Source organism: Microtus oregoni, unplaced genomic scaffold (genome assembly GCF_018167655.1).
Source record: "Microtus oregoni isolate MIOR12 unplaced genomic scaffold, Mior012 000005F_ref0000423, whole genome shotgun sequence".
NCBI lineage: Eukaryota > Metazoa > Chordata > Mammalia > Rodentia > Cricetidae > Microtus > Microtus oregoni.
The window spans coordinates 27,695,126-27,720,027 of record NW_024543064.1 but is presented as its reverse complement, the minus strand read 5'-3'; the positions used below and the strand labels follow the sequence as shown (position 1 = coordinate 27,720,027).

The 24,902-nt window shown below is 47.1% G+C and overlaps 1 protein-coding gene across 5 annotated transcripts; it reads left to right on the top strand.

The window, feature by feature from the left end:
- Positions 1-751: 751 nt before the first annotated feature.
- Meaf6 (MYST/Esa1 associated factor 6) lies at positions 752-23,147 on the top strand. Of its 5 annotated transcripts, XR_005974303.1 has the most exons (9): positions 752-877; positions 1,752-1,867; positions 5,325-5,412; positions 5,552-5,597; positions 16,624-16,816; positions 20,878-20,907; positions 21,012-21,069; positions 21,680-21,713; positions 22,238-23,147. XR_005974303.1 is itself a non-coding variant. In XM_041651041.1 (8 exons), exons 1-8 carry the CDS (start codon positions 788-790, stop codon positions 22,244-22,246), a joined length of 606 nt encoding a protein of 201 aa, XP_041506975.1. In that variant the 5' UTR covers positions 752-787; the 3' UTR covers positions 22,247-23,146. The 5 variants fall into 5 exon arrangements, 3 of the variants coding, with proteins under 3 accessions (XP_041506975.1, XP_041506978.1, XP_041506976.1); XR_005974304.1 differs by lacking the exon at positions 20,878-20,907; XM_041651041.1 differs by lacking the exon at positions 21,012-21,069 and having other exon boundaries at positions 22,238-23,146.
- Positions 23,148-24,902: the final 1,755 nt, after the last annotated feature.

Here is a 24,902-nt window from a genome sequence, read left to right as displayed (position 1 = left end):
ACTCACAGAGATCGGCTTGCCTCTGCCTCCAGAGTGCTGGGATTAAAGGTGTGCCACCATCACCCGGCTCAGGGCGTATTTCTTTCACTGGCTCTGACCCTAGGGCCAGGGTGGGTTTCTTTGGTTGGCCCTTTTACCCTACAACAGTCTGCTGTGTAAAACATGTTGGCTGCAAACTCATGAACCCATGCCTTCACCTCCTGAATTGCTCCCATTATAGGCTTGAGTTACTAGGCTCTGCCGCTTCACAATTCTTATGATTACCTTTTGAGACAGGGTCTAACAGTGTATCTCTCTGGCTGGCCTGAAACTCTCTGTGTAGACCAGGCTGACCTCAAATTTAAGAGATGAGCCTGCTTCTGCCTCTGAGAGCTGAGATTAAAGACTTGTGCCATCACCCAGGGAAGGTTGGGGGGTGGGATCTGCTCTCCAGCCTGGATAGTGGGGCCCGACCTTGCTCAGGTTTCCCACCTGCAGTTGGGCATTGTCTGAGGCAAGACACATCCGATACTTTATAGGCTTATGCTGCAGCTGGGCTTTGAATGCAGTGAACATCTGTGGGTGTCTGCAAAGCTCAGGGGCTCACAGTGGAGCGAGGGAAGCAAGACCCACGGCATACGATCCAGCACCAGTCCAGCGCCTGCTTTCGCGCCCGGAGCACGCTAGTGTCCCGGAAGCCGCGCGCGCAGGCGCAGTGGCAGCGCGCCCCCTGGTGGTCCGCGGCGGTAGCACGCAGGGTCCGCCTACCGGTCGCGCGCCGCCGCCTCCGCCGCCGCTGGAGCCCAACATGGCGATGCACAACAAGACGGCGCCGCCGCAGATCCCAGACACCCGGCGGGAGCTGGCCGAGCTGGTGAAGCGGAAGCAGGAGCTGGCGGTGAGTGGCCGGGGCCGGGCCGCCGTCCCCGCCTGGCCTCCCAGGCCACTCCAGAGGCGAGAGCGGCGGGCGGCCGGAGTCGGGCGCTCTGGGCGGCCGGGCGCGGCGCGGTTCCCTGCGGCGGCGCGGCTCCCGGCCTGCGCTCGGCGGGGCGGGGCGGGGCGGCGAGGGCGCGGGAAGGGCGAGAGGCGGGAGGCGGGGACGACGCTCCGGTCGGGCTTAGCCGGTGTGAAGGAGGCTGCTAGACCCAGCCCGGAGAGGATTCGGGAGCGTGTCGAGTGGGTACCCACGGCATATTGCACGCGCGGCGCGTTTCAGTGGCCGGAGAATGTGGTGTATTTGAGGATGCCTGGAGGGGGGCTGGCGGGAGACGCAGGACGCAGTCTAGGGAATTTGGAATGGTGACGCGCACCCGCAGCGCCGGCACCCTGGTAGCTCACTCCTCCAGGCTCCCGCCTTTTGCGTCGAGCATCCGGGAGGCAAAGCTCACCTGAAGCTGCCCTTCCAGGTTTCCATAGCAACCGGCATCCGCTGCGGGCGGCCCTTCCAGAGCTTGTTGGGAGGGAGCTGCTGATGTAGGAAAGATGGGTTTGAAAGGCTCTTCACCCTTCTGCTGGAAAGCGACACGTTTAGTGAGTGAGAATAGAGACAGCTCACGCTCTGTCTCATCCCTGCTCATGATAGCGAAGTAGATATAAAATCTTGCATGTGTGTGCATTTTTTGAGGACTTTATTTATAAAAGGGTCCATCACCTCCACTCTTTCACAAAAATGGCTCGGTGTGGGTAAGCTTGGCTTTACAAGTCTGTATCCAGATCTCAGTTTGCTCATGCTTTAATGCTCGCTTCTCCATGTCCCTCTTCTCATCACTTAGGAAACACTTGCAAACTTGGAGCGACAGATCTATGCTTTTGAAGGAAGCTACCTGGAAGACACTCAGATGTATGGCAATATTATCCGTGGCTGGGATCGGTATCTGACCAATCAAAAGTGAGTGTCAGAATCTAGTAGTATCCGTTCCATCCCCTACTAATAGGGTTTTTGTTTTGTTTTTTGAAAACATGGCCTTACCATGTAGTCCTGGCTAGCCTGGAACTCATTATGTAAGCCAGGTGACCTCAAACTCACGTAGTTCCTTCTCCCTCTGACTCCTATTTGCTGGATTTAAAGGTGTGGGCTGCCACTGTACATCTTGGGGTGTTTGTTCTTGGTACCCTCTCTGAAGTGAGGTCTAAGCTTGAGCTTGTCCTCTGACACGGCCGTTGCTTCTCTGAGTAACGTTGGACCAAGCCCACATTTGTGCCAAGGGAAAGTCGGGCCCATGGTGCAGTCGTGTGTAGGTGTAAATGAAATACAGCATGTAACTTAACTGTCTTCCACATTTTAGTCAGCCATGGTTTACAATTACGATTTTTGCCATAAGTGTATTCTAATTGTACCGTTATTGATTTGACAATATGATCCTATAAAAATTTCAAGACTTGTGAGAATTTTTCAAATCTATAGAATTGAGATGATATAACGCATGATCAATTTGTATTTTTCCCATAAATTCATCAGTTGCTAACTTACTGTGGGTGTAAGCTCTAATAATAGGAAACCATCTATGTATCCTTACGATTGTTTGTTTTGAAATAATTGCAGATTCATATAGGAAGCTGCAGAAACAGCAGAGAGGTCTTGTATGTTCTTCACACAGTTTTCTCTGATGGTTCCATTTTATGTAACTATATAGTAGTACATTATCAAAACCAGGAAACAGAAATTGGCATGATGTGTGTGTATAGTTATATGGCATCTTTCATATGTGTAGAAGCATGAGATGTAAAACTAGGCTCAGGAGACATGGCTCAGTGGGTGAAAGCACTTCATGTGTAAGCCCCGTGACCCGAGTTCAGAACCCAGAACCTGTGTTTAGAAGATGCGGCAAGAGATGACGCAGCAGTGAAGAATACACACTGCTCTGTCAGAGGACGGGAGTTCGAGTCCCGGCACCCATGCCAGGTGCCTTGCAACTACCTATGTCTCCAGCTCCAGGGGATCAGACTTTCTGTACTGCCCTCATGGGTACATAACCCCTAACACATTAAACACAAATATGGTATAATATTTAAAAAATGCACATCTGGCATTTTTGAGCATGGAGATTGGAGGTGGGGACAGGCCAGCCAGCTAGCCTGGAAGATGCAGTGCTGTCAAAAAAAAAAAAAAAAAAAAAAACAAGATCGACTCAGGCTCAACAAGGTAGCGGGCAAGGGCCAACACGGGAAAGTTGCCCTCTCATTTTAGTATGTGTTCAAAGATGCCGAGCTAGCTTGGCGCTGGTGGCGGACACCTTTAATCCCAGCACTCAGGAGGCAGAGGCAGGCGGATCTCTGTGAGTTCGAGGCCAGCCTGGTCTACAAAGCGAGTTCCAGGACAGCCAGAGCAATACAGAGATCCTGTCCTGAAAAACTAAAAAGGAAAGAAAAGATGCAGGCCTGTTGTGCTGTTAGGAAGCTCTCCTTCATGGACTCCTTTCGTCACGCTTCTGTTTCCCTGTTCTTTTCCGCCTGCTCACTGAGAACTGAGACACTCGGACCATGAATCTTTGCACCTCCGCATATTAGCAGTTACCTCCTGAGAAGGGCAGGACATTTCTGCATATCGCTCTGACGCTTACAGCTTCAAATTTAACACTGATTCCTTCAACTTCCCTCAGTTGGCCCCAAAGCAGCTTTTGATCCTGGGTCCAGTTGCTTTCAACAGTTATGGCATTAATATTTTTTTATATTTATTTATTATGTATACAATATACAATATTCTGTCTGTGTATATGTCTGCAAACCAGAAGAGGGCACCAGACCTCATTACAGATGGTTGTGAGCCACCATGTGGTTGCCGGGAATTGAACTCATGACCTTTGGAAGAGCAGGCAATGCTCTTAACCACTGAGCCATCTCTCCAGCCCGGCATTAATATTTTTGTTGGTTTGTTTTTGTTTTTTTGGGACAGGGTTTCTCTACAGAGATCAGGCTGGCTTCTGAGTCACAGAGATCCACTTGCCTCTGCCTCCTGAGTGCTGGAATTAAAGTTGTGCACTACTGCCTGCAGGGCCTACTTTCAGATTTTTTCCTTTTCTTTCCTTTCCCTTTCTTTCTTTCTTTCTTTCCCTTTTTTGGTGCAGGGATAGCACCCAAGGTGTTGCGCATGAGTGTTCTGCCACAGTGCTGAGCCCTATAGTTTTAGTACTCCACTGTAAAGACAGCTTTTTTCATGCTAGCATGATGGCCTAGTGGGTTAAGATGCTTGTCGGCCAGTTTGGTGACTCGAGTTATGTCCCCATGACCCACAGTACCCAGGATCCATGTGGTGGTAGGAGAGAACCGACTTGTGCCACTGTCTCTACCTCTTACATGCACATATCCATATACGTGCTAAATAAAAAGCAAAATATTTAAATTTTTTTTTTTTTTTTGAGAGAGGGTCACACTATACACTATATAGTGCTAGCTGGCCTGGAACTAGCTACGTAGATGAGGCTTGCTCTGAACTCACAGAACTACACCTGCCTTTGCCTCTTGAGTGCTGGGGTTAAAGGACTGTGCCACCACATCCAGCATCTCCCCAAGTATTTATTCAGTAGACTGACCTTTGCCCTGTATATTTCTCAAAGGAATCCTGGTATAAAATTAAGTTTATTTAAAAGAGACACTTTTTATCACTTGTCTGTACTAGTAATTTTATATATTTACTTACTGAGATTGGGCTTTACTATGTAGCCCAGGCTAGTCTGGAACTTCCTGTATAGACCAGGCTATCCTGTAACTCACAGAGCTCCATATGCTTCTGATTCCTAAATGCTGGAATTAAAAACATCTACTATAATGCCCATCTATAATCCCCTGTTTTTGTTTTTTGTTTTTGAGACGGGGTTTCTCTGTGTAACAGCCCTGGCTGACCTAGAACTTGCTTTGTAGACCAGGCTGGTCTTGAACTCACAGAGATCTGCCTGCCTGTGCCTCCCAAGTGCTGGGATTAAAGGTGTGCATCACTACCACGCTGCTATAGTCACTTGAAAACACTGTTCATTTATTTTATGTACATGGATGTTATGTCTGCATGTATGTTTGTATACCACATGTGACCTAGTGCTCTCGGAGGCCGGAAAATAGCATCTGATCTCCAGGGACTGGAGTTCAGGCGTTTGTGAGCTGCCGTGTGAAAAGTAACGAGTTGGGGCCGGGAGATGGCGCAGCCTGGGAGGGTGCTTTCTGCAGCCTGGCCCCTGAGCTCGGTCCCTGGAGTGGAAGGAGAGAACTGACCGCGAAGTCGTCCCCTGACCTCCACACACATACTTCGGCACACACGTCATCACAAACACAGTAGTCATCCGTAGTTCCGCATCTGCACCAGGCGCCCCAGTTTGAGTTGAACTAATACCTTGGTACTCGCTTCTGTGTTTTAGAAACTCCAATAGCAAAAACGATCGGAGGAACCGGAAGTTCAAGGAAGCCGAACGGCTCTTCAGCAAATCCTCAGTCACATCAGCCGCTGTAAGTGGTTGTGGCAGCGAACGGGTTTGCCTGCCTGTGGCCCTTTATTGAGCAGTGTGGACTGTCCCTTCCTCCCTGTGTGGGTTGGCGTCTTGGGGTCTGTGGTCACTTGTCAGGTAACCGATGACTTCTCTTTTAGGCAGTAAGTGCCTTGGCGGGAGTTCAGGACCAACTCATCGAAAAGAGTGAGTCTCTTTTTACCTTCTTTATCAGTTTATTTTAAAGCCACCACAGGCCCTAAGTTAACTCTGGTTTACCCAGTTGGGTACCTAAGAACTGTATCTTCTGTGGTTTTCTCTTGCTTCTTGAAGTTGGGAGCCTTTGGGCTTCTTCCCCAAGTCTTGTTTTGTTTTGTTTTGTTTTGGAGGTGGGAGATCTTGCTATATAGTCTGTCTGTCTGTGTAGATTGTACTTGTCCCAGTCAGACATACACCTGCCTCTGCCTCCCACTTGCTGTGATTAAAGGCCTGTGCCACTATGCCATCTACCGTATCTTTCTCCAAGGAAGGAGCTCCCGGCCTGCTGCCACGTCTTTCTCATGAAGCTGGGCTGGAGATACCGAAAGACCCCAAACTGACGCTGCTACTGTAGGGCTTATATTCCTAGGAATTTTGTTCATTGTTTGAGGTAGTCTCTTCTAACTCATTCTGGCCTAGAGCCTGCTGATAACTGAGCTGGCCTCAACTAACTGACCCGCTTCTGCTGTTTTCTAATGCTGGCCTCACAAGCCTGTGTCAGTGACTTCAGTTATTAGCTCTGCGTGGGTTTCTATCCCAGCCAGACTCCTGTGCCTTAGTCCTGCCTGTTCCAGAGTCGTTTCCACTCAGAGTCAAATCCCAACTTTTGTCCAAACAGATTTATTCAGTGTCCTTCAGAAGCTTTCTGTCCAGCTTCATGTTTTGTTACTCCTGTTCTTCCCCGTCCCAGAACCCTGCGCAGTGTGGTTAGGTGCTTGTCTGGCTACCTCACATGCTACAAATCCTTTAAGTTTGAGACAGGCCCTCGCTGTATAGCCCACGCTAGCCTTGAACTTAGGTATTAAATATTTTCTAAAGTCTATACTGGAAGCCGGGCGGTGGTGGCGCATGCCTTTAATCCCAGCACTCAGGAGGCAGAGGCAGGCAGATCTCTGTGAGTTCGAGACCAGCCTGGTCTACAAGAGCTAGTTCCAGGACAGGCTCCAAAACCACAGAGAAACCCTGTCTCGAAAAACCAAAAAAATAAAAAAAAAATAAAAAAAAAATAAAGTCTATACTGGGCAGCTATTTGAGATCTTCCTGTAGTACATGATTGGTATTGCTTGGATTTTACTGTGTGTCAAGTTAGTTTTGACTAAATGATTACATACCTTGGTGGTCTTGTCAAACATTTTTAATTTACATGTATGTGTAAGTGAATGCATCTGATCCCCAGGAACTGAGGTTACTAATGGTTGTAAGCCACTATGTGGGTGCTGGGAACCAAACTCTGGTCCTCTGGAAGTGCAGCCAGTGCTCTTTACCATGGAGCCATTGCTCCAGCCTTTGTCCCTGTGTTTTGCAAGAGGATGTTGCAGATGCTCATCATCACTGCTGACTGCTAGCCTCCTTCAGAGCTGGTTTTCCCCTGACAACTCGTTGTTTTGGTTATTTGAGTCTCTGTCTCGCTGACCTGGAACTCAGAGACCCGCCTGCTCTGCCTCCCGGATGCTGGGAGTTCTGGGACCAGATGTAAGCCAGCACCTGGCTTTGCTTCTATTTAGTTGTTATGGTATAGGGTCGTGAACGTGCTAGGCCAGCGCTCCGCCACTGAGTTACTTATAAGAACATGGGTGGGAGATTCACATGACCTTGGGCAACTTGCCAGCGGCTGCTCCCCTGAAGAAATGTCCTTGAGCAACTATTACGTGCTTATAGATCAGGGAGGGCTGGGGAACCTGTGAGTAGTTCAGATCCATGATGACGTGGTGACAGGCTCAGTCCTGCAGAAGTCACCGTAGGTGTTGTGAGTCTGTGAGTTCAAGGCCCTGTCATGCCTAGAAGGCAGGGTTTCTTAACATTCTGCCCCTTTCTCCTATAAGAGCATCCTTCCTGCTGTTGTTCGCCATGATCCTTGACCCTTTAGAGGGAGTGATGTTGATGTCTCAGTCAGGGCTGATTGTTCAATGGTTACGTGTTCTCAGCACTGGACCGACTGGTTGAGTCACTGGCCCACTACAAAAAGAAGCGTCACCTACCAAGGTTGACGGCACCAGTCTACGGATGTAAATATAAACATCAAGATGGCAGTTTCCCGCGTTCATTAGTAAATCCACAGCTGTGGCTTCTCCACTAAGGCCTGTGACCTCCCCTACCACAGGCTTTTGGCCAGGGTTACAGTAATTCCTATGGAGTGGGCATCATATCCAGCCAGTGAATGGTTGATCCCTTTGACACTCAAGCCTTGACACTCTTCCCTGGCATGCTGATAGTGTTATACACAAGTTCCATAGCAGAGTAAGATTGCCAATGACGTCTACCCCAGCAACCAGCTTAGAACCCTAAGGTATTACGAAAGCTAGCCAAGAAGGAGGGAGCTTCTAGCTGTGTTTGGGTTTGATTTTTCCATGTTCTGTAACCAAAACCTATAGTGTTTTCAATGTTTTTTAAAAAAATTCTACTAATATTATTTTGTCTTCGAGATAGGGTCTTACTATGTAGCCCAGGCTGTCCTTGAAGGTGATTCTCTTCAGCCTCCCCTCCCTAAATCCTGGGACTGTAAGTTGCTCTTACAAAAATTTTAATTTTTCTTTTCTTTTCTTTCCTCTTTTTTTTTTTTTTTTTTTTTTTTTAAATAAGACTTGCGGGGGCTGGAGAGATGGCTCAGAGGTTAAGAGCACTGGCTGCTCTTCCAGAGGTCCTGAGTTCAATTCCCAGCAACCACATGGTGGCTCACAACCATCTATAATGAGATCTGGTGCCCTCCTCTGGCGTGTGGGCATACATCGAGGCAGAATGTTGTATACATAATAAATAAATAAATCTTTAAAAAAAATAAATAAGACTTACGTCTTTCTGTGTAGCCCTGGAGAACTGGAACTCATGTAGACCAGGCTGGCTTCAAACTCACAGGAGTCCTGCCTCTGCCTCCCGAGTACTGGGATCAAAGGTTGCGGCATCGTACCTGGCTCACCTTGATTTTCTTTTCAACTAATAAGATTTAGTAAAAGTTCTTCATCTGATTTTGTGTGTTTGGGTTTCCTTGGATTCCTTTTCTTTTTAGTTCTGTCTATTTTTATTCACTTCCCTCTTTCATTTTTTAATATGAAATTTTCTATTTACTTATTACTGCTTGTATCCACACCTGTGCCACAGTGCACATCTGGAGGTCATAGGGCACATTGTGGGAGTTGGTGTCCCCTTTCACCGTAGGATGCAGGGATCAAGCTCAGGTCATAAGGCTTTGTTGCAGGAGCCTCTCTGCCTGTGGAGCCAGCTGAAGGAGGCCTCTGCTTGGACGTCGTCTGTAAAGCAGATGGGGGACCTGAGGGTCCTTGGAAGCCCAAGTGTTGATCCCATGATTGTGTTCCACGAGAGGAGCAGTGTGCTTGACCTGTACTCCTCTCCTCTGTGTGGACTCTCCAGGGCTGCAGACTGTGGACCAAGTCCTGTGTGGATGATGCCTGTGATCTCCAGGAAGGAAAAGGCAGAACATTGCTCTTTAACATCCTCTTTAACTTGAGGATTTCAGACTTTTCTACTCCTAGCATTTTATTTTCAAACCATTTCACAGAAATCTCCTCTCTAAATGCATTATTTCTGTTTCCTTTGGCTTCGTATTTTTATCCAACTAGAAAGAGGGTGGATTTGCACGGCCTCTACAGAGGACTTTTGTGTAAATTGCGCAGCATCAGACATTTTAGTGCAAAGAATATAGTTAAAGAAACAGCAAGCAAGTGGCTTTTCACCTTGTGGCCTTGGCAGGTCCAGCAGGCGCTGCTGCATGCTCTGAAGCTTCCCGCAGAGTTGCTCGCTGCTGTAGGGCTTCCCTTTCTCTTGGAAACCTGCCCTCCATCAGCAGTCACAGGCCGCAGTCGCCCTGCTCTTCTGCAGTGTGTAGACTTCCTCATCTTTGCTCTACAGCCGTGCTGCTCATTCTTTTGTCCGTGAGAAACATCCTCAGTGCGGTGCTGTCGTGGGACATTGGCTCGATGCACAGGTCTTGAGTTTCTGTGAGCTAGGGAAGGGAGTTCTTGTCTGTACTGTAATAGCATCTGGTCCCCATAGTTCCTTGTCATGTATCTTCAACACAAGTCTTGGACTGGGACTAGAGTTCTGTGGTAGAGCATTTCCTAGCATGTGTCAGGCCCGGAGTTTGATCCTTAGCACTGCAAGTCAGCAACTAAAATGCAGCTCCTGAAAGAGAGCCCATCTTTTTTTTGTGGGTTTTTTTTTTTAACTTTTTTTTTCCTTTTGAGCCATGTAGACAGGGTCTCATAAGCCAGGTTGCCCTCAAGCTCACTGTGCAGCCAAGAATGACCTTGAACTTCTTACCTTCTTGAATGTTGGAATGATACAAGCACACATACATGCACACATACTGCTTAGACTGGTTCATGTGGTGCTGGGGATTGAACCCAGGGCTTTGAGCATGGTAGGCGAGCTACATCCCATCCATTTCTCATAATTCTTGATGTCCACGTCAGTCCTTTGGGACAAGAGTTGTTGCTTTGGATAACTGTTTATCAGAGAGGAGATCTAGGTGAGTTCTGGGATCCTAGGCTTTGAGCGGTTGGACATTGAGAGAGTTTCTAGAGCATGGCCCGCTGTCTGTTTGCATGGGCCTCCTGTAGCAGAGACTGCAGATGGACAGCCAGCTGCCCTTCTGGCCCCTGTCAACTCAGTCCTTGTCTGTCCTATCACCAGCTCTGGTCCAAGGCTTTGTAGTCTCCCAACACTCAGAAAAGATCATTAGGGGCTAGAGAGATGGCTCAGTGGTTAAGGCACTGGTTTCTCTTCCAGAGGACCTGGGTTCAGTTTCTACCACCTATGTGGCAGCTCACAACTATCTGTAATTCCAGTTCCAGGGGATCTGACACCCTCACACAGACATATATGCAAGCAAAACACCAATGCACATAAAATTAAAAAATAAATAAAATTTTAAAAAAGAAAAGAGCCAGGTGCGGAATGGTGCACACCTTAATCCTAGCACTTCGAGAGGGAGAGGCAGGCAGATTTTTGTGAGTTCGAGGCCAGCCTGGTCTACAAAGCAAGTTCCAAGACAGCCAGAGAAACCTGTCTCAAAAAACCAAAAAGAAAAAAAGGCAAGATCTTTTATATATATCTAGTATATTCTGTCTGTTATCAGCAGAGATCTGTTAGTACATTTGAAACCACACCAAAGCCGACTTTGAGTTTGTAATCCCTCTGCCTCCCAAGTAGCTGGGATTTCAGTCCTGACTAGAACCCTATATTTCACTCTGTGCTTCCAGTTTAAGGAAAGAACTTCGACTCATTCGTGTGGGGCTTGTAGTGTGTCTGAAGTGTGGGCTTGGACCGTGTTCTCTTGGTATGAATCTTTTCCCTGTCTGGCTGTATTATGGGATGTCGATCTATGATAAATAACCACAACATTTGATCCGGGAATCCAAGTGGGTCTTGTCCGACCCACTCACCTCCACTATCAAGTCTCCCCACCCAGGGTCTAAAGGCAGTTTATGGTAGCTGGGAGAGGGAGTAACTTCTTCAGTGACTGAGTCCCTGGTGAGTTACCTATGGGCCTGCAATGCCCCTCCCCCTCCCTACTGCCCTTGACTCCAGTAAGCTCCTGGGAATACCAACAACTTAAAAGGCAACAATAGTAACAAAAAGGAAATGGTCTGTGGGTTGGCACTGGGAGTACTGGTTTTCATACCCTTGCATCTCTGATGCTGTGTCTTCTTTGGTCCTTCGCCGTGTGCCCCCTCCAGCTGGTGTCCCCCCAACCCCAGCACCTAATTCTGCTTTCTTGGCACTGTTTCCTAGCCCCTCCTGTAGTTCTACATCCTTGAAGATGCCTTCTTCCTCTCATGGTCTCTTTTCTAGTTTCCTGGCCTGTAAGCACACATATGTAAACATGTCCACATGTATACAGAGCCTTAGATTTAGGCTTCTCACCATGGTGTCTTTCTGAGTCTGGCTTCCTTAGCTCAGCATGATGACTTCCAGTCACATCCAGTTTCCTACAGATGTCGTTCATACACCTGCTCTTTATCCAGCCATGTGCTGATGGGCGTCTAGGCTGGCTCAGCTCCCAGCTATTGTGAGCAGTTTGGCTGTAAGTGCAAATATCTGGGTGGTGTGTGGCATTAGAGTCCTTCAAGAGGGGTTTCACTGGGCCGTGTGGTGGGTCTGTTTTCACTGATTTGAGAACCGTCCACACTTAACTTCTTTCTGTAGTGGCTGTACACAGCCCGCCCCCACATAAAGGTTCTTCCCCATGTTCCCCATGACAGCATTTGTTGTCATTTAAGTTTTTGAGTCAGGGTCTCACTGTATAGCCTTGGCTGTCCTGGAACTCACTGTGTAGACCAGGCTGGTTCACTGCCTCTGCCTGCTAAGTGCTGGGATCAAAGTGTGCCCCCCCCCCCATTCCCTGCTAATGCCTAGTTCTTTGGACAACTGCCTTCACTCCATTAGCCCGTTTTTTAAAAAAGATTTATGCCGGGCGGTGGTGGCGCACGCCTTTAATCCCAGCACTTGGGAGGCAGAGGCAGGCGGATCTCTGGGAGTTCGAGGCCAGCCTGGTCTACAAGAGCTAGTTCCAGGACAGGAACCAAAAGCTACGGAGAAACCCTGTCTCGAAAAATCAAAAAAAAAAAAAGATTTATTTATTTATGATGTATACAGTGTTCTGCCTGCATGTACACCTGCACCCCAGAAGAGGATACTAGATCTCATCATAGATGGTTGTGAGCCATTATGTGGTTGCTAGGAATTGAACTCAGGACTTCTGGAAGAACAGTCAGTGCTCTTAACTGTAGAGCCATCTCTTCAACCCTAGCCCATTTTTTGATCAGATGACTTGGGTTTTTATGTGTAATTTTTGCAGTTAAAAATGCATAAATGCACATGTGTTTGTGTATAGTTCTTTGAGACAGGGTCTTTCCCTAAACCCAAGGCTTGTATTTTCTCTGCTTGGCTGGAAAGTATCAAACCCCAGGATCTTCTATCTCCACCTGCAGAGTGGGTTAAAGAGGGTATGCTGGAGGGCTGACCTGTGTGGTTCTGGAATCTTCTATCTCCACCTGCAGAGTGGGTTAAAGAGGGTATGCTGGAGGGCTGACCTTTGTGGTTCTGGAATTTTCTATCTCCTCTTGCAGAGTGGGTTAAAGAGGGTATGCTGGAGGGCTAACCTGTGTGGTTCTGGAATCTTCTATCTCCACCTGCAGAGTAGGTTAAAGAGGGTATGCTGGAGGGCTAACCTGTGTGGTTCTGGAATCTTCTATCTCCTCTTGCAGAGTGGGTTAAAGAGGGTATGCAGGAGGGCTCACCTGTGTGGTTCTGGAATCTGAGCTCTGTCCTCATGATTACATAGCAAGCGCTCTTAACCACTCAGTCATTTCCTTCACTTACCCCCCCCCCAGTTAAAAAAACAATACAAAACTAAAACATCCTGGATACCTAATTTTATATATAAAGGTGGTAAAGACCCCCACCCCCTCTGTAACCTTGTCCTTCACTCTGCTGTTTCCTTTGCTATGTGGGCTTCTTCATTCCTTATAATCCCGTTTGTCAGTGTCTGGAATTCGTTCCTGTGCTGTTGGAGTCCTGTGCAGAAATCTCTTGCATTTGCTGTATCTTAAATATATATGTGTATGTGTGTGTGTATATATATATGTATATATACGTATATATGTATATACACACATATACATATGTATGTATGCGTGTATATACACATATACGTATGTGTATATATGTGTATATACATATATATATAGTTTTAATGTATATAGTGTGTGTGGCGGGTAGGGGTGGGGGTCTGCCTGAGTTCATTGCCCCTGGAGAGAGTATTGGGTTCTCTGGAGCTGGAGTTACATGTGATCGTGGAGCCTTACATAGGTGCTATAGCTCAGTCCTCCACAAGAACAGTATAGCTCAGCCTCCGAGTGGTCTCCAGCCCAGGTGAGCGCCCCTGCCTGTGTCGTCAGGGCTTCTGCCTCCAGTCCTATATGACCGGCTGTGATCTCTGATGACTGGGTGTCTGCTGAGTGGGAGCTACAGATCTAGCTTCAGTCTCTGTGTGCTATGGATGCTCTTCTCTAGTGCGAGCCGATGACAGCTTTGTCAGAGTGGGCTGTGATTGTGTGGGCTTCTTGCTGGGTCCTCTGTTCTAGTCCATGGGGCTACCTATCTGTCTCTGCCTGTACCGTGCTGGTTTTTGTTACTATGGCTTTATAATTTGAGATCAGGTACTTTCAGCATTGTTCTTCCTACTGAAGATTGCTCTAGCTATTTGGGGCCTTTTATACTTCTATATGAATTTTAGGATTTTTTTAAAAATAATTATGTGGAACATGTCAAGAATTTCAATGGGGTTACACTGAGTTTGCAGATCGCTTTTGGTAGCCGTCACATGTTAGTCACTGTGAATTCTTCCTGTCCACTTATTTCTTCACTATCTTAAAGCTTTCTTGTTTGTTTTTATTTTTTGAGATAGAAGGGTTTTGCTGTGTGCTCCTGCCTGGCTTGGAACTCCACATAGATCTGGCTAGCATCGAACAGGGAGATTTGCCTGCCCTGCCTCCTGACTGTTGGGGTTAAAGGCTTGCACCACCACTGCCAGCAAAGTGTCTTGTAGGCATCTTTCAGAACCTAGGTTAGGTTTGTTTATTTATTTAATTTTGGGGGGGGGTGTTTCTCTACATAGCTTGTCCTTGAACTTGCTCCTTGACCTCAGACTCACAGGAGACCCACCTGCCTCTGCCTCCTGAGGGCTGGGACTAAAGGCACATGCTGCCATACCTCATTTTATCTTTTTTATTTGTGTTTTATATGTATAGGTATTTTGTCTACAAGTGTGTACACCACACACACACAGTCCTAGAGGTCAGGTCCCCTGGTTGTGAGCTGCCATGTCGGTGCTGGAAACCACACCCAGGTCCTCCACAAGAACAGCCAGTGTTGTTCTTTTTTTTTTCTTAAAGATTTATTTACTTATAATGTATACAGTGTCTACATGCCAGAGAGGGCACCAGATCTCATTACAGATGGCTGTGAGCCATATTTGGGTGCTGAGAATTGAACTCAGGACCTCTGGAAGAACAGCCAGTGTTCTTAACCTTTGAGCCATCTCTCTAGCCCAGCAGCTAGTGTTCTTAAGTGCTGAGCCATCTCTCCAGCCCGGTTCATCTTTCTGAAGTGAGGTCTCGCTGTGTTGCTCAGGCTGGTCTTGCACCAACAGAACTTCTCTCTGCACTGAATTGTCTCATTAGCCTTGCTTGTCGGGGATCAGCAGACCTTAACATTAGATTTCATGCTAGACTGTTCTCTTGATCTCTGTTTATCTGTCCACCGTGAGCAGCGCAATGCTGGTTGTTGCAGCTTTGTGAAGGTAAGTTTTGAAGCCCTTGTAGCCTTTTCTGTTGGTTTATTTGTTTTGACAGAGGGTCCTCCTGTAGTCCAGGCTAGCCCTGAATTCATGATCTTCCTTCCTCACCGTCCTGAGTGTGTGATGGCGGGTGTGTGCCAACACTCTGCTCTTTTAGTAAACTTTATGTGAAGTCAGATGCTTTGCCAGTCCTGTGCTGCTCCGTGGCTCTGGAGCTCCCTCTCCTGGTGCTTTCCTGTATCGTGTTCAAATTAGTCCCTCATTTCTGAGATCTGGTTGTTTCTTTGCTTTTTTGCGGGGGAGCGAGGAGAAGTGTGTGTTGGGGGTCTGTGTATATGTGTTCCATGGCATGCATGTGAACAACTTGGGGAGTTGATTCTCTTTCTTCCAAGGCTTTAGGGATCGCTCACAGGCTGTCAGGAAACACTTTAGGGATCGCTCACAGGCTGTCAGGTTTGTGCAGGGAAACACTTTCACCTGCTAAGCCATCTTGGTGGGGTCTTCTGCTCTAAAAAAATTTTTTAAGTGTGATTTTGAAGTAAGCTCTCTTAAGTAGTTCAGGCTGGCCTTGAACTTCTGATCTTCCTTCTTCAAGCTTCTCAGCTCTGGGATTACAGGTATATGCTATTATGCCACACCTTTCTGTTTTACTTTGTTTTAATTCCTCTCTCTCTCTCTCTCTCTCTCTCTCTCTCTCTCTCTCTCTCTGTGTGTGTCTGTGTGTGCGCACCCTCACTCAATGGAGGTTGGAGGACGACCTCAGATGTTAGCACTTACCCTCCATATCATATGAGACCGGGTCTCTTTTTATATTCCAAGCATGTTGACTCAGGGGCTTCCAGGAATTCTCCTGGCTCAGTCCCTCATCTCCCTGTAGGAGCTGGAGTTACTTCTGTGTCCAGCTTTCTGTGTCCAGCTTTGCGTAGGTTCTAGGAATACAAACTTAGGTTCTTGCCCATAACCCTGCCTGCACACACATACATAGAATTTAAAAACGCACTAAGTAACTAACTGCTTTTGAGAAAAGTTCAGAGTTATCCTCTGACCTAGGAGGTTCAAGGCCTGAGTGACATATCCCTTTCCGCCCCCCCCCCCCAATCCAAAGCTTCAGTAATTCAGGGATTTGACTGGACTCTCTTCCCCAGTGAGTACCTTTTCTTTTCTTTTTTAAAATTTATTTTTAATCACATGTATGTGTCTGTATGGGGTACGTGCATTTGAGTGCAGGCACCCAAGGAGAGGTGTTGGCTATCTTAGCGCCTCATGGTGTAGGCTCTGGGGCTCTGAAGAGCAAGCAGTACCTACTCTTAACCTTGGGGTCATTTCTCCAGTTCTCCTCACCCCCACCACCCTTTAAAGAAAGATAGGCTTCTCTGCTGGTTTGCCAGGGTCACTGTCTCCCATCCTCTAGGTGTAAGTGTCGCTCTCTTCAGGCCGTCCATGCAGTCCGTCATACAAGCTCTGTGCTGCGGTCAGGTTTAGCCTTGCACTCTTGTTACACTGTTGCAGATCGCTGCTTTCCAGGATTTCTAGCTTTGGATGGACGTTCCCTGTCTCTTTTCTGTAGTGTGGCCTGTGGGCTCACAAGCAAACATTTGCTCATGACAGGAATTTGGGGAATTCTGATCAGGCTTTTGGGCCCTGTTTTCTCTTTTCCAGGGGAACCAGGAAGTGGGACAGAAAGCGATACTTCTCCAGACTTCCACAATCAGGAGAACGAGCCTGCCCAGGAGGACCCTGAGGACCTGGACGGTTCCATACAGGGAGTGAAGCCCCAGAAGGCTGCCTCTTCTACTTCCTCAGGGAGTCACCACAGCAGCCACAAAAAACGGAAGAATAAAAACCGGCACAGGTTAGTGACAAGGTCCCACCCAGTCCCAGAGTTCTTGTGATTGCTGGGAGGGACTTGGTTAGAATGAAAATCCTTGGGTCTGTGGCAGAGCCCTGATGCCTCGGGTGGCAGAAAATCAAAAGATTCGGGTGCAGGTCAAGTGGGCCTGTGTTCTCTGAGGGAGGAGTGGGTGGCAATAGAGAGGCCCTGAAGGATCAATGGGAGTCGCTAGGATGGAATGTGACTCCTTTAAGCCAGCTGACATTGTGAGCTTTGGGTCCTTGCTAAGAGGAAAATGGAAATAGAAACGAGTCCTTGCAGAGTGATTCTGGTTATTGGGAACCAGGTCTTTGACTCCTGGGCCCTGTCTGCTCCTGTGAGAGCTCAGTTGACATGCCTTTCTCTGACTTTTTAAATACGGGTTTGGTTTTGATTGTTATGACTTTTCTATTTTGTAGTTCTCTGAGTATGCTGCCTTCAGATACGGGGAAACACTTAGAGCCCCTAAACGCGGGCGTTCCTTCGTAGGAACCATCTGCGCACTGCTGCTTTTGCAGTGGGAAATGAGATGGGAATGACAGCAGTGGACAGAGAGGTCAGGTGTTGCAGGGATCTTAGTGGGTCACTCTGCCTGGGTTTGTATGTTAATGCTGGGCCTTAACTCAGAGGGGATTGAGTCTGTAGAGGAGGGGAGGGGCTCTCCCTCCTTTTGGTCTTGGAAGCCTGAACACTGTGGGGGTGAAGGGAGTGTACAGGGCTGCGTGGGGGCGCCCATCCTCTGGTTGGCTAATGAGTTATGTTGCTTTAGAAACCTGTGGGTGTCCCTTCCTGCACCTAAGGTGTGACACTGTGAACTCACAGGCCTGGCACTGATTTAGGGTGAAATTTAACTGGTTTAAACCTCTTTTCATCAACAGATTTTTGAATCCTTTTAAGTTTTTCTTGTTCTTTTTTAAATTGCAGAAATAGAGTTTCCTCCCACTAAATAGGGCTGAAGGACCGGTGCTTTACATCTTTCTGCAAACAAAAAATCCACTGTGCTAATCTCAAACTATAGTAAGAAACAGCAAAGAATTGCCCCCTACCGTCTTGGTAAGGCTGTAGGTTATTGGAGCATTGTGGTAGACTTGGGGCTACCTTATCACAGATAGCAGAGACTCATACTCTTTTTTTTTTTTAACTATTTATTTACTTTTAAGTTTTATTTATTTATTCATTATGTATACAGTGTTCTGCCTACATATCTGCCTGCAGGCCAGAAGAGGGCACCAGATCTCATTACAGATGGTTGTGAGCCACCTTGTGGTTGCTGGGAATTGAACTCAGAACCTCTGGAAGAATAGCCACTGCTCTTAACCTCTGAACCATCTCTCTAGCCCAAGATCCATACTCTTAAAAAGAGTTTTTGTGGGCTGGGGAGATGGCTTAGTTTGTAAAGTGCTTGCTCTGCAGGTGTAAGGGCCTGAGTTCTAATCCCAGCACCCACGTCAGAGCACTCAGTGAGATGTATATGTGTCTGTAACTCCAGTGCTGGTGACATTGCAATCCCGGGGGCTTGCTGGCCAGCCAGTCTAATAGAAGTGTTGGGACCCTTTCTCAAAAGCTATGTAGAAAGACACCAGCATCGACCTCTGGCCTCCATATGCATATATGTGTTTATATATGTATATATCATATACACACAAATTGGCATGATAATTCAATACTTTCTTCTGTGTTGTTTTTATTACATTTATTTTGTTGTCATTTTGGATTCTTTTCCTATTTCAAGGTGTCTAAAGCAGGGAGAACATTCTTGAAAGTCCCTGGGGCTCTGCATCACTCACCAGTGTCCTCTCTAGGTCCTCTGCTGTGTGTGACACCCTTGTGCCAGTGATGCGGTTAGCTCTAGACTGGCGAAAGGTGCTGGAGGAGTACCCCGTTTAACTTTACCATTGCAGGTTTCTAGAGCACCTCCATGGGAGTAACACTCTGTCCCTAGCCCTCCCTTTCCTGGCCCCGGGAATGAATTCCTTCCAGAAGCACACCAGCATTAAGAAAGACCGCTGTTGGGCACTGCTCTCCTACGGGGCTAGTCCTGCTCAGAAGGTGGACTGAGTTCTGTCTCCAGGATCCTGTCTGTCTAGTGGCCTCCCAGGGCCTCACGTGCTCATTTGCCCCCGAAGGCTGGTGGCACCGGGCTGCTTTATTTCTTAGGAATCTGGGTCAGGACTGCCCTAAGTGGCACCTCAGTGGGCTAAGGCAGTTGGGGTGAGTCCTGCTACCTTTGCACACTTGAGGTTCAGGGGTGGAGCTCAGTATCCAGACACACTGGTGAGTTGGCACCCAGAGCAGTGAGTGCTTCCTTCTCCACTGTGCGGTGGCCCGTGTATCAAGTCAGGCCATGGTGACAGGATGTCTGAGGACTTGCCACATGCAGACACTGTGGAGGAGCAGTAGGAGGAGATACTTGAGCTTACCCCTCTTCTGGGATATGAAAATTCATCAAGAACCCCCCTCCCCCAAGGCTGGGGATTGAACACAAAACTTGATGCGTGCTAGTCAAATGAAAATCACCAGCTTTCTGAATTCTTATATTTTTGCGTCTGAACAGTAGTTAGGTCCCACTGTCTTTAAAGAGAAAACAGTACTAGCTGCTCTTAGAGGTTATTACTATTCCATCACACCCAGGATTTGTTTTTGTAAAAATTGTTGCTTGTTTTAAGATGGGGTTTTATTATGTAGCCCTGGCTGGCCTCAAACTAATTTCTTCTGCCTTAGCCTCCCGAATGCTGGGTTTGAGAGGGATTACCAAGTTTGGTTAAATAGGTACACTTTTATTTGTGTATGTATTTATTTCTACTACTAGGGATTGAACCCAGCATGCATCTACCAGTAAGCCACACCCCCAGCTGATACCATCTATTTTCATTTGTGAAGGTTGAATCAGTTTAAGAGGAAACCATTTTTTAAAAGTCCTGCTTGTCTGCTGGTGTGTGTGTCCAGGACGGTCCTAAGTGAGATGGTTGTGTAAGTGGTGCTGAAACTCAGCTCTTGTATGATGCTCACAGACATGGTCTAGCAGAACAGCCAATTGAGCATTGTCTTCCTGCCTGTCTCCAGTCTGAAAGGTGTCAGAACAGTGAGGAGCTGGAGTCAGAGCCCAGGCTGATGCTCACTTTGGCCTTTCAGCCAGGACAGCGCAGAGTTGCATCCTCTCCTCTGTGTTTATGGATCCCAGTTACCTTTGTTTTGCTGGGGGAGGGTCTTCAGACCTTGGTATTCCTTAGCTGCTACACTGATGTAAACAAGTAGACTTGCCATACTAGGCAAGGTGTCATGTGCCTGCATTTGCAATACTTGGAGACTGAGGCAGGACAGCAAGTTCGAGGCTAGTGTGGGCTATATTGTGACGCCCCCCCCCCCCAATCTCATTAAAAAAAAAAAGGCCAGTGAAGTGCTGTCAGCAGTTTAGGGGGCAGAGCTTGTGAAAGAGAACGGTCACTGAGGTTGGTCACTGAGGTTCGGGCCTCAGCGTCTGGCTTCCAGGAAGAACCCTGGGTGGCACTGGGCATGTTCACAACGTGAACTTGAATGGAAAGTTACATGCTTTGCTGTTTTCAAAGTGCGAAATGTTTTGTTGCCTTTTGTTTCAATGACAATATGTAATGCCTACTTGTAGCACCTTTTGCTCTGTAACTAAACCTCTTCCCCCCCTCCTTCTCTGGCTGTCCCCTCTTCTCTCCCCCGCTAATCTCTGACTCCCCCACCCTCTCTCTTCTAATGCCCCAATTCTGTTTTCAGTACCAATATCAGCAGTTCTAACCCTGAGTCTGGCAGCTAACACCAGGGCTGTGGCCTCTGAGTGCTCAAATGCAGTCACTTGCCCTCCCGTCGCCTGCTTTCTGCGCTGGTCCGCACTGCGGGAAGGGAGTCCCCCTGACCACACAGTCTTTGGTGCTTTGATGTTCAAAACCTTATGGCTTAAGATTCTTAAAACTGACTTTGTTTCCACAAATCTTGCTAGGGTGGCTAATCGACTAATTTGTTCAATTAGTATATTAATTTCTATTGCTTTCTTCCTCTCCAATGCTGCCCCTCAGCCCGTCTGGCATGTTTGATTATGACTTTGAGTAAGTTTGATTTGCATTAGTGTCTGTGCTGTGTTGTTTAGTGTGTAGACCCGGGATGCTGTTCTGAGACCTTTCTAACCCATAGTTTGTCTGTTTGATTGTAGGTATGTATATTAGGTTAGGCTGGGAAGTTTTTTTTAAAAACAGAAAAACGTGATGGAGGTAACATTTTATTTAATAACTTAAGCAAAATTAAGTAAACTTCACTTTTATGCATTTTAATTTCTTTTTAAATAGATAACCTGTACTTTTAATTCATATTTAAATTGATTTTCTGGCTTTGCTTCTTAAGGAGATTAGTAGCTTAAGATTTTGATATTTTGCTTTTAAAAGATTTAAAATTTGAAATTCTTATAATTTCTTTTGTGTTTCATATCCAGAAACACAAACTCCTAGTCTGTTTGCTGTTGGTCGCTGCGTGTCTCAGCACCTGTCAGTGACATAGTTACAGAGCTAACACATTGACCTGAGCATGCCCTCTTAATCCAGTTTCTCTAATTTTGCAATAGTTTTTATTTAAAAATTCTGGCTTTTATAACTGCTGTATATTTCTTTTTTTAGTCACCTCAGTTTGCCTTATGGCAAAAATATCTGCTCATTTTTTTTAATACTTGCTTACTATCTGAGGACACAGCTAAATTGTGTCATAGTCTAATGAAGAATGTGGACTTTAATTGAGTAGCCTTTGTTAGAGCTGTGCCCTATGCAGTAGCTCCTTGTTGCCCTGTTTCTGAAGTTAAAGTGCAAATCTCTTTTATTTTTCCTACCACAGGATTGATCTGAAGTTAAACAAAAAGCCCCGAGCTGTAAGTATCAGCCAGAAATCTCAAAGACTGGCAGTGTTTTTTTTTTTTTTTTTAAAATTGGTTTTGGTGGGTTCTTAAAGGGTTCATCATCTGTGCTAGACAAGGGCCCAGTCAGAGGCTGACGAGCTTGTAGATAGCTTTGGTTTTCAGAGTCTGTATGACCCTAATCTAGGGTCACACTCTAGTTTCTAGACCCTGAGGGTCCATCTGTATACTCCAGCTACCAGCTGTTCTTTACTAAAATGTTTTAGAATGGACATGGTGGCGCATGGCCTTAATCCCAACACTTGGGAGGCAGAAGCAGGCGGATCTCTGAGTTCGAGGCCAGCCTGGTCTACAGAGTGAGTTCCAGGACAGCCAGGGCTACACAGAGAAACCCTGTCTTGAAAAATCAAACCAAACAACAAGAAAAAAAAGATTTATTTTAGTATATGTGTGTGGGTGTGTGTGTGTTTATCACACACACGCACATTTGCTCAAACCAGGCTCTGAGTGTGCTATGACTTGTGTTTCTTTCTCTTTAGGACTATTAGAAGACTTGTTAGCAGCAGCTTCCAGCCGTGGAGCCCTGCTTCCCCTCTGACCTCACAGCGACAAATGTCCCTCACCTGACTGTGGCCATCCGCCTCTGCTCCCCCAGACCCAGTGCCTGTAACTGGCTAGTCTGTCTTAACTGTACGAGTCCTTTCTATAAGACTGGGTCATTTGCCATTGTCATCGGTAGTAGCAGTTCAGCGGGAAGAGCTGTTCTTGGTCCCAGTCCCAGCGGGTGGCTAACTGTGCATTTCTCCCTTAGAATGAATGTCTCCCCCCAAACTGGCTGGCACCAGCTCCATCTGTGACCCCCCCCCCCAATCGAGAAGTGCACATCTCTGATTTTGTGTTCCGCTGAAAGTAGAGCCCGGGTTCCACTGCAGATGGAGGCTGTAAATATCTGCCACTCTTTCGTTTGGTTTTGTGTTGTATTATTTTTTTATTGTTGTTTTTATCATCTGATTTTCTTTTGGGACATTTTGTGATGCCTGTACTTTCCTGATGACGCATCCAATGGTCTGTTTCATGTGGTGTCAATATTCATAACTGAAACTAAAGTGGCTTTCAGAAGTAAATGGGCAGTGTGGCTCTTTGACTTCTTGACTTCTGTAGGGGGAAGGTAGAGAGCGTTTAATGGTGGCGTGTTGGAAGCAGACTCATGTCCGAGGAACAAGAAAGCTGGAAAACGCTATCCTCGTAGAACAGACACTTGGATTCCTTTGTAGAAATAAAATTTCCTTGCCCTCCATCTCTCATGCTTTCCTTCTCAGCCTGAGAGTTTCTTTTCCATCTTTTCACACTCTCTCCCTTCTCCCTCTGTCTCCCTCTGTCTCCCTCTGTCTCTCTCTGTCTCTCCCTCTGTCTCTCTCTCTCTGTCTCTCTGTGTCTCTGTCTCTCTCTGTCTCTCTCTCTCTCTCGACAGTGTTTCTTCTCTCTGTGTAGCTTTGGCTGTTCTGGAACTCACTCTGTAGACTGGGCTGGCCTCAAACTCACAGAGATCCTCCTGCCTCTGCCTCCTGAGTTCTGGGATTAAAGTCATGCATCATCACCACCCAGCTTCCATCTTTTCTCCTTTTGCTGACATTCACTTGGTTAGATGTTGTTCTAAAAATCACCAAGCCCATGGGAGAGCCCAGAATTACTGAAAAGTCAGCTTCCATTGAGTGGAGTGAGAGCCTCACAAGAACCAGCACTGCCCACAGAGAGCCCGGCCTGCAGAGTCCCTGACAGCTTTGGCTGTCTTCAGTGCAGTGGCCTTGGCTGCACATTGTGGTCACCTGGGAAGCTCAGCCCAATGCCAGAGCTGAGTTCCCAATCCCAAAAGGATTCTTTCACAGTCCAGGCTGCTGACTAGGAGCCTGCTGGAGGCCATTGTGTTAGAAACTGAGCCATACAGCCTAGGTCGGGCAAGTGGTGAGATTCAGGGCCTTGCCTGTCCTTTGACTGTCTAAGTCACAGTCCTTTCTGATGCCTGGGTAGGGGACTTGGACCATCATGGCCATGCTTTGGGCTGAGCATAGATGGCCTATTACCAGAACCACCCTCTGGTGTGCAAAGGCCTTGCCTTTTGTTCTTGTTTTTTTTTTTTGTCTTTATTTTTTATTTATTATTATTATTATTATTAGTTTTTTGAGACAGGGTTTCTCTGTGTAACAGTTCTGGCTGTCCTGGAACTTCCTTTGTAGACCAGGCTGGCCTCTAACTCACTGAGGCCTGCCTGCCTCTGCCTTGCCCCGTGCTGGGATGAAGGTGTGTGTCCAACCACTGCCCAGCTCCTTTTGTTGTTAAAATCCATTTCCTTTGATGATTTCCCAGTCGGTGACCATGTCTTTGGAAGCAGAACTCCAGTTCCCCAGTTCTTTTTTTTTTTTTTTTTTTTTTTTTTTTTTTTTGGTTTTTCGAGACAGGGTTTCTCTGTGGCTGTGGAGCCTGTCCTGGAACTAGCTCTGTAGACCAGGCTGGTCTCGAACTCACAGAGATCTGCCTGCCTCTGCCTCCCAAGTGCTGGGATTAAAGGCGTGCGCCACCATCGCCCGGCAGAACTCCAGTTCTTAAGGAAGTAGTTTAAAATACGTAGATTGTTCCTTGAAAATGAGAACCCAGAGCGTTTTGGATCCTTCCTTCTTGGTTTATCGCCTTATCCTAAACTCTGGGGAAAGCAAATGACCCTCTTTAACACATCTGAGCCTCCACAGTTGGCTGTGTGTAGAGGAGCAGCGGTCCTGCTCAGTGGAAGGTGTAGTATTTATTTCTTGCATTGTAGAGAGTTGGGTGAAAGACATCAACCATGCTAGGCACGTGATCTACTACTGCGTACCCTCCCAGGCCCTAAGCGTGTGTTATGTAGCAGCATGTCTATGTATGTGACTGTCCCCATGTGTTTGTAGAAGATTGTGGCTTGTGAGCTGTTTGTTTTATCACCTCCCCCACCCCGTAAAGTTTACCCATTGCTTGGGTCTTCCTGTTTTTCTGTCAGCTGGCCAGTGTTACTTAGGCTCCGAGAGACTACTTGCTTTTCCCGTCTTGGGGTGGCTTAGAAAAAGGCATCTGGAGCGATTGTCTGGCATGCAGAGTCCTAGGAATTGATCCTCAGCACCGTTTAAGTGTGGGCATGGGGGTTCCTGCCTGTAATCCTAGCTCACAGAAGGATCAGAA